Source organism: Maniola hyperantus, chromosome 7, assembly GCF_902806685.2.
Source record: "Maniola hyperantus chromosome 7, iAphHyp1.2, whole genome shotgun sequence".
NCBI lineage: Eukaryota > Metazoa > Arthropoda > Insecta > Lepidoptera > Nymphalidae > Maniola > Maniola hyperantus.
Genome location: NC_048542.1, coordinates 5,959,811 through 5,971,672, shown reverse-complemented (window position 1 = coordinate 5,971,672; position 11,862 = coordinate 5,959,811). Strand labels below are relative to the sequence as shown.

General features: G+C 36.0%; 1 protein-coding gene across 2 annotated transcripts; it reads right to left on the bottom strand.

The window, feature by feature from the left end:
* Nucleotides 1-493: 493 nt before the first annotated feature.
* On the bottom strand, nucleotides 494-4,212 carry LOC117983603 (gastrula zinc finger protein XlCGF26.1-like). Of its 2 annotated transcripts, XM_034970213.2 has the most exons (3): nucleotides 4,109-4,212; nucleotides 3,838-3,990; nucleotides 494-3,146 (listed from the first exon to the last, which is right to left on the bottom strand). In XM_034970213.2, the coding sequence occupies exons 2-3, from the start codon at nucleotides 3,964-3,966 to the stop codon at nucleotides 1,167-1,169; spliced, it is 2,109 nt and encodes a 702-aa protein (XP_034826104.1). In that variant the 5' UTR covers nucleotides 3,967-3,990; nucleotides 4,109-4,212; the 3' UTR covers nucleotides 494-1,166. The 2 variants fall into 2 exon arrangements, with proteins under 2 accessions (XP_034826104.1, XP_034826106.1); XM_034970215.2 differs by lacking the exon at nucleotides 4,109-4,212 and having other exon boundaries at nucleotides 494-3,082; nucleotides 3,838-3,978.
* Between the last annotated feature and the right edge of the window lie 7,650 nt (nucleotides 4,213-11,862).

The window sequence follows — 11,862 nt, the reverse complement described above, 5'->3', positions numbered from 1 at the left end:
TGTTGAGACTGCGCCTTCGCCTTTCAGGCCAGAGGCAACCTCCTCACTCACAGGATTTTTCTATTGTATAGTCCGCGACGGCAATCTTGGTATGAAGCGGGGGGACGCCCCACACACCCGCGCTCGCTCGCACCGGGTCAGCGCGGGGGCTATGCGGGGCGTTCCCTCCCCGATTGCCATCTCGACCTGTCGCGTACTATAGGTACACATAACAATTACAATCCATTATATTAGGTTCAAAGCTTCCAAAGGTCCAAAGGTTTAGAGCCTCAATAGCTCAACGGGTACAAGAGTGGACTGAAAACCGAAAGGTCGACGCGGACGGTTCAAACCCCGCCCGTTGCACTATTGTCGTACCTACTCCTAGCACAAGCTTTACGCTTAGTTGGAGCGGAAAGGGGAACATTTTTGTCATTTAACATGGCTAATATTCTTTAAAAAAAAAAACTGGGTAATAGTGGATTTGTAATTTGATGCAAATAATGAATCTCAATAATATTTTATTTTTCTTTATTTATCTACTTAATTTACACTTATTTTATTGATACATACTGCATACATTAAAAACTAATTTAAGGGCTTTGCCCTTTTACAACAAAAGAAAATTGGGATAATATAATTTACTACTAAATAAATGTGACTTTATAAACCTATAACTAAGCAGAGTCGCCCTATTCCTAATTAAGAATTTAAAACCTAAATATCTAGGTTACACAATATTTAATAATAAATTATCCCTACCTCTTTCAGTCTTTAATATTATTGAGGACATTTTCAACTTTCTCTTAAACATAAAAATATTTTCACTACTTCTTGAAAGAAAACACAAAACAAAAAGACTGATTACTAACTTAAAATTTTCATGCCATAATAGATTATTTTTCTTTGTATATTGACAATCAACAAAATATCAAACAGCCCTTTGGATAAATTAATGCCTGGCTGCAGGGTAGATTTTAGCCCCTCAATAAAATTATTATAAACATTGTTGCCTATTCTGCTGTATCTTCAATCTATCTTTCTATCAATCTTTAACATAAAATCAGACAGGTCTTATTGTTATCCCTTTCACAATGCTCCTTGTGGAAAACTATAGCACTAGATTAGGACCTGTACTTTTTTGTGTGCAACAGAATTAGCACATTTTTATTTACAAAATGAGCACATTACTCGTACTTGTTCCATGGAACATTTTCTATTGCATGCTTCTTTTGTTTGTGCTTTTTAAGATATTTCGAGTCGATGAAGGCCTCGCCACAAATTGTACAAATATAAGGCCGCTCGCCGGTGTGAGTTCTTAAGTGGACAACCAAATTTCCCTTCAATGCAAAGAATTTCATGCAAACTGAACAACCAAACTTTTTTTCTCTAGTGTGAGTCAACTGATGTGTTCTCAAATGTGTTCTAGTCTTGAATCGCAATGAACACAGCTGGCATGGAAACGGGCGCTCGTTGGTGTGGACACGTTCATGCATGATCAACATCGCTTGACTAGCACATCCTTTACCACAAATCAAACAATCGAACCTCTTCGAAGACTTTCTAAATTTTCCTTCTCCACTGGAATCATCATGATCCACTAGATGTTTACTTTCGACATGTTGCTCCAATGCAGACTCAACAGAGAACATTTTCTTGCACAGTGAACATGCAAATCCCAATAACTTCCCAGAGTTGGTCATTATTTGTTGCTTCACCGTCTTCATCAACTCCTCTTTAACTTTCGACCTTCTCATTTTCTGACAATCGTCACTTGCCTTATGCGAAGCTAAAGCAATTTTGTCTTCGAACTTAATACCACATTGATAACACGTGAAAGGGTTAACATGTGTCAGTCTGTGTGTTTGCATTGTGATTTTTTGATGGAATCTTTTGTGGCAAATTTCGCATTCAAAGTCTTTAATACCACTGTGTATCATCATGTGGCGTTTGAGATTATTTTGGTTAGCAAATGTTTTCTTGCACAAACTACATTGAGGTTTTACATTATGGGTGTATTTTATATGTTGAGTGAGATTATTTCTTTTGACATCCTGGCTACAGAATGGGCATGTTACGAGGAAACCTGTCGAACTGTGAAGTATCATATGGCCCGCTAGGATTTCACCCGTCTCAAAACCTTTACCACATAAGCTACATAAAAATTCATCACCTGGATTATGTTTCAGTTGATGAGTCTGATACTTGTCCAAATCATCACATTGTTCGCCACATTCACATAGAAAAGTGCCATCGTCTTGTTGTATGACCGTTGAAATATGACTGTCATCTGCATATTCTATGATTAATTCTGAAGCATCACATTTCAGTATTTGAAGATCAGATTCGTCACCTTCATAGAATATCACCTCTTCAGGCATTGAATCTTCATCTACAGCTTTCACCATGTGAGGATCTGTCATGTATTTAATAGCCTCGTTACCCTTAAGAAGTATCGTCCGTTCAGCACCAGATGGAGTGAGGATTTTAATGAAATTTTTGTTTTGCAGACTGTTCTTTGGCACCTCAATAGAGTAATGTTTATCTTGGGAGTCTTCAATTATTGAAAGTGTCTGATCTTGTGATTGCTGGCTTACGTCATTGTTATCCATGTAACTATCATCAAAGTATTGACCTTCTTCATTTTCCAGTATAGTAGCTGGCACATTTATAGAAACTTTTGGATTAAGAAATGATTCAATGTTGTTCTGAAATGGTGTGTTATTTATTTTATTTTGATATTGAATTGAATTGTGCTGGTTATCAACTTCCATTTCATGTTCTTGAAGGTTATTTACATCTTGAGTGTTGGATTCGTTCATTCCGTTACTTGTGGCATCATGTTCATCCTTCTGGTCCTCAGGATTATCAACGACAACAACATAGTAGAAGTCATCGTCACTATCACTTGGTTCCTCTTTTATTATACTCTCCAGGTGCTTCATTGATTCCTTCGCAACATCTTCTATAGTCATATTTGAAGTTGCTTTCATTTGGGTTTCTATATGAGAGAACAGTTCACTTTGACTTGGTTTCATTTGTGTTTCGAGCTGAAGTTTCAATTCTTTGTCTACTTTGATACACTGTGCCCGAAACTCATAGGCTGAAATCATAAGTGAATAACAATTATTGCACAAGTTGTGTGGTAATCCGTCACCTTGATTCACCTGAAATTAAAAAAAACAATTGAGTTTTATTTACTGAATTTCCTGAATCATGAATTGTGGGCCATCTTGTAACACAAATCACATACAAAGAGGTTTTTATAACTAGTCTAGGCTTGCCCTTGTTTGCGATCACACCAATTAGCAGGTGATGATGCAGCCAAGGTGGAGCATGCCTGCCTAGTTACCTATACACTGTTCTTTTGAAGGTACCAAATAGTAAGGTTTGTATGTTTGGATGAAGGAAATCATATCTGACACTAATGATCTGATTTTGAAAATTCTGAAAGCTAACTACAATTGTACATTAACCCCAAGTGCTACACAGGCTACAAATTATTTTACGCGGACGAAGTCGCGGGCAAAATCTAATCAAACAATTAAGTAGGTACAGCATAATAATTACCTACTTATCAAAACTGTAGGTACCTATACCTACTGAACTTTAGGTTTACTAAGAGAACTCCGTAAAAAAGTTCATGTAAGGTAAAGTACAAAAAAAGGATCCTTTCTATTTGGTTAAAATTAAGGAAACCGTTTTGTTTTGAAAAACAAACGCATAACAAATTATTTTAAGGTTACTTAATGCACTGAAACCAAGTAGGTAGATAAAATGCTTGTGCACCGGCTAAGGTAACTCCAAATTATGATAATGTATTTTATGGAGTGATAAGTAATTACTTATAAGGCTTACCTCAACACTAGTTGTTTCCAAAAATTGCTCTCTAATGTTTTCGTCGTCATTCAAAAGTGACACATCTGTTTCGGGAGACAAACAGCAACGACACAAATTCGACCATGAATCCATCTTAAAATACTTCATACATAATTATGCCACAGGGAAAAACTGAAAAATATATAAAATAAATTCTTGAGTAATACATTGTTTTACCTTTTGACAGTTTTGTTGCAAAGAGCACAATAGGCACATTAGTAGATATCCAAAGAGAAAATTATCTACGGACCTTGCCATAAAGACGATCTATTGAAAATTATAGACAACAGAGCGAAGAGCGTATCAAAATGGCGGGCGCGACACGCAGCAAGAAATTATCTAGCGGATACCGGATGTTGTGTCATGCGCGTCGGTGCGGTGATAGAACGAGATAGCGTCATTGCATGTCCGGTAGGTATTGTTGAAATAAAATAATACTTAATTTTGGTTTGTTAAATAATAAAATCAATATTTATTTTATTTACGATGTTAAATAATATTGAAATCTTAAAACTTTTGTGCGGTTTTATTTAAATAAAACATTGCACTTGACTGCACTTAGACAACTCATACTGCCAACTTAAATTAAGTTAGGCACCACTACGTCCGTCTTCTGACTAACCAATTTTTGCGTGTTTTTTATTGACAATGAAATTAGTTGTTAAGATTTTACATGATAATAGCTTTGTTTAAAAAATATTGTCTGATGATTTTAAATCTCAGACCAATGATATCCCTACGTCTATGTTTTGTTTATTAATAGTATAATCTGTACACAAAGTACCTATTGCAAATTAGTTTAGAAGAGGTATACTAGGTGGCGCCTCATGTAAGCAAATAGTGGTGACTGGTGAGCAGTAGACCTGAATAAAATTGAGATTGTAATAATGATGAGATCTAGGTTGGAGCACGCTTGCCTAGAAGATGCCTATTCACTCGGGAATAGCGTAGGTACTTTCTCTGATGAAGATGATGATTTCACTATGCAGCGAAGACGTCGGCGGGTCCTACGAAGACCAAAAGAACGCTATGCAAATTACAGCGTTCTGAAGGAATCACTTCTTTGGACTCGTACTGTGTATTTATGTAGGTAGGTAGGTGCCAGTTTTTAGGGTTCCGTATCACCAGAGAGAAAACTAACCCTCATAGAATAGAGTCTTCATTGTCTGTCTATCCGCCCGTCTTTCTGTTTGTCAGCAGGCTGTATCTCAAGCCGTAATTTAAAAACATTAGGTCCATTTGGTTTTGAAAATTCCGGCGTTTTTTAGCGAAAATAAAAACTACTTTTGAGTTTTGGCAGTTAACGGCTTTTTCAATATGTGTAACTAGCTTATACTCGCGACTTCGTCTGCGTGGGCTACATAAATTTCAAATCCTTTCTTAGTGGATACCTACTCTTTACAAAGACCACACCCTCCAAATTTCATGACTCTAGGACCAGCGGTTTAGGCGGTGCGTTGATAATATTATATAAGTCAGTCACTCAGTCAGTCAGTTAGGACTTTGAATTTTATATAGTTACTTATACAGATTAGAATGGTCGGTGATCTTTGCATTGAATTGCAAGGGTCGATATTAGAATCCATATTTTTCCATTATCGTCGGTAGGTAGGTATATTTACTACCTAAACCATGATTTGTAAAAATATTAAGCCATAATAAATAAACAGTATAAAAAAGCAATAAACATCCTTAGGTGCCCCGTATGATGGATAGGCCGGACTGGAGGGACTGTTCAACGGAAAAAATGAAGGAAAATGTTATTGTTATTTTTATCGATACAAAAATATGGGTTAAGTAAATGAACCGTCATGATTTAATTTTTTTAATTTCACAGTCCGAATTATTTCCTAAGTAGGTACCTATATTATTTCTTATAAATGGAACTATACTTGCCTATATTCCTAGATAGAGCCATCAGCCAAGGTAGAGCAACTAAAACGACTCAGCAGAAAACTCCGTTGCAGTCTATGGTTTGCTGACCTAATTGCCTCGGCACTTTATAAATAAACTAGCAGATGCCATTGCCCACAACTCCATCCACGTGGATTTAGATTTTCAAAAATCCCGTGGGAACTCTTTCAATTTTTAGGGAATAAAAAGTAGCCTATGTTACTCTCCAGGTCTTCAACTATATCCATGTAAAAATCTGGTCAATCCGTTGCTCCGTTGCTGCGTGATTGAAGGACAAAGCAACAAACCAATAAATCACAAACAAGGGGACCACAATGGAAGTAGGTACCCATAAATTAATACTTGTGGCTGATTTGACTAAAATGTAAAAAATATAAAGTCTTGATTTGACTCAAAAAATGTAGAAAATATGTCTTGATTTGAATAAGTTCAGTACGTTCAGTAGAAATATTTTTACGCGTCATGATAAAACGTTTATAATAATTATTAAGAACTTTTTGGAGGTATTGTATATGTGACCACCAGTCTTGCTCCGTCAGTGTTGACGCATTTTTTAGTGTCGGTCCACGGCCGAAAATTTACGAACATAATATAATAAAGTTAATAATCGATTCTCAAAAAGTAAACGAAATAAAATCACAACAAATAACTGATAGTGTTCGAGAGAAATAAACGTTACTAGAAAGATGTCTATCATTTTCATCGAGAAGCCTAGTCCGCGACAGGTCGAGATAGAAATCGGGGTACCAATAAGGCGGGACGACGACGCCCCGCACTTTCGCCCGCATCGGGTTAACGCGAGGGCTGTGCGGGGCGTTCCTTCCCGATTGCCAATTCGACCTATCGCGTACCTACTATACTTTTTTGCGTGCACTATACAAAATACGCATCCTGCGTATTAATACTGAATTATGCTGAAGCTTGAAGGCTTTCACATTTTCATTGCCTTCATAAGGGTTAAGCCTTCTGAACAAGATAGGATTAGGTACAACTTGGGATTAACCGACAACGTTGGTAGATCAAGTATAAATAATAATTGCTTGTATATTTTATGTATGTTTTCTTGACAGACACCACAGACAGACATAGATCCTATAAGGGTTCTTTTTTTCCATTTTGAGGTACGGAACCCTAAAAACAGCTGAACCTCTACCCTGGTGGTTTTTACCCTGAAATTACCATGCGTTAAAGTTTTACTTTGAACGCCAAGTTCGTATCTCTAAGTTCAGCTGGATCTCAACCAATCTCAATTCACAACTGTAGAGTAACTTAGCTTCAAAGCTTAATGCCAGTAGGTATAATGTATTGTCACTAGACCTGCATAAGTTTTCGAAGTTTCAAACAGATCCCTTAATAAATAGGACTGAATGGAAATCTTTAACGGTTCTCTAAATCACATCTATACTGTATTCTATTGAGAAGAGCTGACAAGAAACTCAGCAGTTAATCCCGACCTATAATATAAATGCGAATGTGTGCTTGTTTGTTGGATTGTTGGTTTGTCCTTCAATCACGGCGTAACAGAGCGATGGATCGACGTGATTTCTTGCATGGGTATATAGTTGAGGACCTGGAGAGCGACATAGACTATTTTTTATCCCAGAAAATCAAAGAGTACCCACGGGGTTTTCAAAAACCTAAATCCACGCGTACGAAGTCGTAGGCATCAGCTAGTCTAAAATAAAAAGCTCACTTTCCAAGTCTCTGTAAAAATCTATGCAAAAATCTCATTGATCTATTGTTGTGTGATAAGTAGCATGCTTTGTGACTGGAACCATGTAAAAAAAAACCGGCCAAATGCGAGTCAGGCTCGCGGAACGAGGGTTCCGTACTACAGTCGTATTTTTCGACATTTTGCACGATAATTCAAAAACTATGATGCATATCTGTACCTATATCAAGATCTGTTTTAGAATGCACAGGTGAATTAGACCTTTCATATGATACCCCACTTTATATACATAGTTATCTTACTGTCTTACTTGTCCATCTCCAGGTCTTAAACTATACCCATGCAAAAAATCACGTCGACCAGTTGCTCCGTTGTGACGTGATTGAAGGACAAACCAACAAACAAACACACTTTCACATTTATAATAGGGGTAGTGATTTAAAATTTGCCATTGCATCAAAAATTATTGTAACAACACCTCAATAATTATTACTTGTCCCGCGAAAATAAAAGATTCCACAGGATTTTTAAAACCAATTTGACAAAGTGACTATAGTCTAAGTACTTAGTATTTTCATAACAAAGTGGTGATATTTAGATTGTTTATTGAACATTTACAAGATACCGAAAATCTAATAAATTAAGCAAGTTATCACAAGAAAATGGATCTGTCTGTCGTGTGGTTGCCTCTGGCAGTCTGACGTGGATTGATGATAGACATATAGTGTGCACAAAACATGTTAATACTATAAGCCTCTTTGCGTTTATTAAGTTAATAAGCTTATCTAGTTTTTAACATCTACAAAAGTGGTTTATCTAAACCTCTTTTGCGTTGAGTAAGGGCATACATGAGTAGGCTAAAATCCGCAGAAATATTAAAGCTAGGTTGTTTCAAACCGTTTGTTATCGTATTATAACATAATGGTTTTCTTTGACATATTCTTCTGTAACGCCATGGCACTGTTTTGACCACTGTTAGTTAATTAAACAAAAAAAAAGTAAATAATTCTGATTACGTAAAACATGCTTTTAATTTTATTTTGATCTGATATCGAACCGTCAGTGACGGATGTATTTGAAGTGTAAGCAGCACGGTAAGCAGACCATAATGAAATAAAAATTGTTACACGTAAAATTGTTCTGTTTCTCGTTTTATTATTTTCGATTCTTCGTAAAAAGAATTGTAGGATAAATTTTCACGAAATATCTCGTCGAATTTGTTGTAAACTTAATATAATTTTTTCTATTATTTCAAACAAGATACGTGAGATACACTGTTCATTTAATTTCTATTTGATGACAAACCCTATATTAATATACTTAATATAACCGAACCTATGAGGTTGTGAAATAGGCCCTTAGTCAATTATTATATTCTCAAAATTTCAAGTCACTCTCCATAGCCATAACATACTCGTACGTACTGTCTACGGGCTGCTCTTTAATTAAGTATGCTTTTTTTTGTGAAGATCTGATCAAGGCTTTAGGAGATGAACTACAGAAATCTGCAGTTGACTCGTGATTATTATTATTATTTATTTATTTATTTATTATTTAATTAGAACGGCCGTAAAGCCAATTACACTAATTAAACTAGGAGTACAAACTAACATAAACATACAAAAATTGTTAAAATTATAAAATTTTAAAAAGCAAAATTGTGATGTCCTAACAGAAGACTTTTGGAGTGTGTTAAAGTCGACAACTCGACAACGACTGTCGCTAGTTTGTCGTATGCTATTGTAATTTTATTATCTAGGTTCCTACCAGTAAAAATAGAACGTTCCATTGTAACTTTCATTTTAAAAAGAGAAACCAGCTTCTTTTCAGTATAAGCTATGTTACGAACCGGTGATAGACATTTATCAACAAAGAATCTTTTGCGTTGACAAAGGAAAGTTGGCTATTGAAAAGGTCGTAATGCTTATAAAGTCCACATAAATAGCAGATATTACTTATTTATAAATTTTAGTCAAAATAAAATAAAACAGCCGACGAAAGTACGACGGATAGGTAGTTAAAATTGTTCATAAAAATATTTTTCTGTGAACACATTCAATAAAGGTGAAATACGATTTTTGAATGCTATATTTTCAGTGAAAAACCGTCGTATTTCTCCGCATTGCAGATTAAAGTTCACAGGACTAATTAATGTCAGTATGACCTACATATATGAATACATAGGTAAATAAGTTGAACAAAATAATATTATGGGAATGATACATAATTTTTTAAATTTTAAAATACTTTGTAGTCATGTTTGTAGCATTGTTCAGTCAACTGTGAAGTGCTACGTCGCACCTCTACGGCCATTCTACGAATTTATATTAAGTAAAATAGACCTTTATACCTACGCACAAACTGTAGGAATATACCTTTTTTGATTAGGTTTATTAACTATAGTTAAATTATAGTTATAATTTAATTATATAGTTATACTACTGGACATAGGTCTCTTGTAGGGACTTCTATACGCCACGGTATTGCGCCGCCTGAATCCAGCGGCTCCCAGCGATGTCGTCTGTCTTCCTAGTGGGGGGACTCCCAACGCTGCGAATTCCGGTGCGAGGTCGCCATTCCAGCTCTTTGAGACCCCAATGTCTATCGGTTTGCCGAACTATTGTCCTGCCCATTGCCACTTCCGCTTCGCAGCCCGTAAGCCATATCGGTTACTCTAGTTCTCCTAAAGATCTCCTCATTTTTGATTTGATCATGTAGAGAAACTCCAAGCATAGCTATATATTATGATATTATTTAACATTGACACCACTTGTTAAACAGTTAATTAATAAATATAATTGACATGATCTGCCAAACAGAACCGCAACTTTTGTATTGACCCGTTTGGCTCAGTAAATGTTTTCTACATCGCTATACCAATGCCAGTGTGATACTACCATAGAGATGGTAATCATTCATGATCTAAAGATACTACAAAAAGAATGCAAGGAATGACTAGAATGATTGACGTAATCTATCAATCAAGTTTACGTTTTCTAAAGTTTTCAATTATGTATAAGGCCGCATTCACTTGATATCACTTTGAGTTTGGAGCGACACTAAGTCACTCCAAATATAACCTATTATGAATAACTAGCGGATACCCGGCGCGTATGTTACTACGATAAAAAAATTGCAATAATGGCACCAAAAACTTAGCCTTGCCGTAGCTCTCGCTGTTTAAATTAAAGTAAAATGTCTATTAGGATGAAGGACTTCGAAGGCTGCGAAAATTCTTATCTTTTAATCTTTAAATATGTCTTCATAATCTTTAAATACGTTTACATAATATTATGTACTTACTTACTACTTATACATATTAAGGGAAGGTAAGCTCAAAGTGCTGGGTTTTTTTTATACGTCGCTTTATTAGTTTCGGAGCAAATTGGCTGTGACAGATGGACCGACAAATGCAAACGAAAACATGAGTGATATAAAGGTTCCATTTTTTCATTCGGTCGTACAGAATCCTTAAAATTGAACTAAATAAAATTACTTAACGCATCATCGACATTCTTCAGTCATCTCATTTTTCTCATTATGCACTTTTAAGTTAACGAAGTAACATCAATAGTTTTCCGCATAGGTTAAGTTCATTTAATATGTCGTAAGACTCATAAGTTTAGAAGGCGAGGCAAGATGGGTGTATAGACCAAGTAGCGAGTGTAAAAGGGACACCAGATGCTAGAAGCTGTGAACTGTAAAGGTATGCTCACAGTTTGTGGACCGCACAAAGGATTCGGGGTCACGAGGCCGTAGTGGGGAAAATTACCACTTTTCAAGGGAAAAATATGTTAAAGATGCGTGCAGTGATCGAGGTACTGAGCTACGAATTATTATGTCAACAAAGATAATATGATAAACTAGCTTATGCTCGCGACTTCATCCGCGTGGACTACACAAATTTCAAACCCCTATTTCACCCCCTTAGGGGTAGAATTTTCAAAAATCCTTCCTTAGCGGATGCCTACGTTATAATAGCTATCTGCATGCCAAATTTCAGCCCGATCCGTCCCGTAGTTTGAGCTGTGTGTTGATAGATCAGTCAGTCAGTCAATCCTTTTATATATTTAGAAAAATTTTAGAAATAGAAAACTAGACGATGTTCGCGAATTTGTCCGCGCGGCTTCTGTTTAAAAAAAATATGTCGGGACTTTTCGTTTTAATATCGATGATTTTCCGTGATAAAAAGTAGCCTTGTAAGTATGTAAGTATGGATTTTATGTGTCCTGTGAGAGATTGTAGATGTGTAGAAGGCAAGTAATCAGGCTTCTCGTGTATTTAGAAGGTGTCTTGTCCCAATAGAAGACAGATTCGACCGAATTCGAACGAGTATCAAATGATGATAAAAGTCATTTAATATGCTTAATACTTAATCATTTTTGTACGTTTTAAATTTAAGTCGGTCCGTTATGTAC

What these genes read in the sequence shown, in the direction of transcription:
- LOC117983603 (XM_034970213.2), bottom strand. Translation starts at nt 3,966, where the DNA reads ATGAAGTATTTTAAGATGGATTCATGGTCGAATTTGTGTCGTTGCTGT. An exon ending in TGGAAACAACTAGTGTTGAG is followed by an intron (nt 3,147 to 3,837) that starts GTAAGCCTTATA and finishes TTTTAATTTCAG; the next exon opens with GTGAATCAAGGTGACGGATT.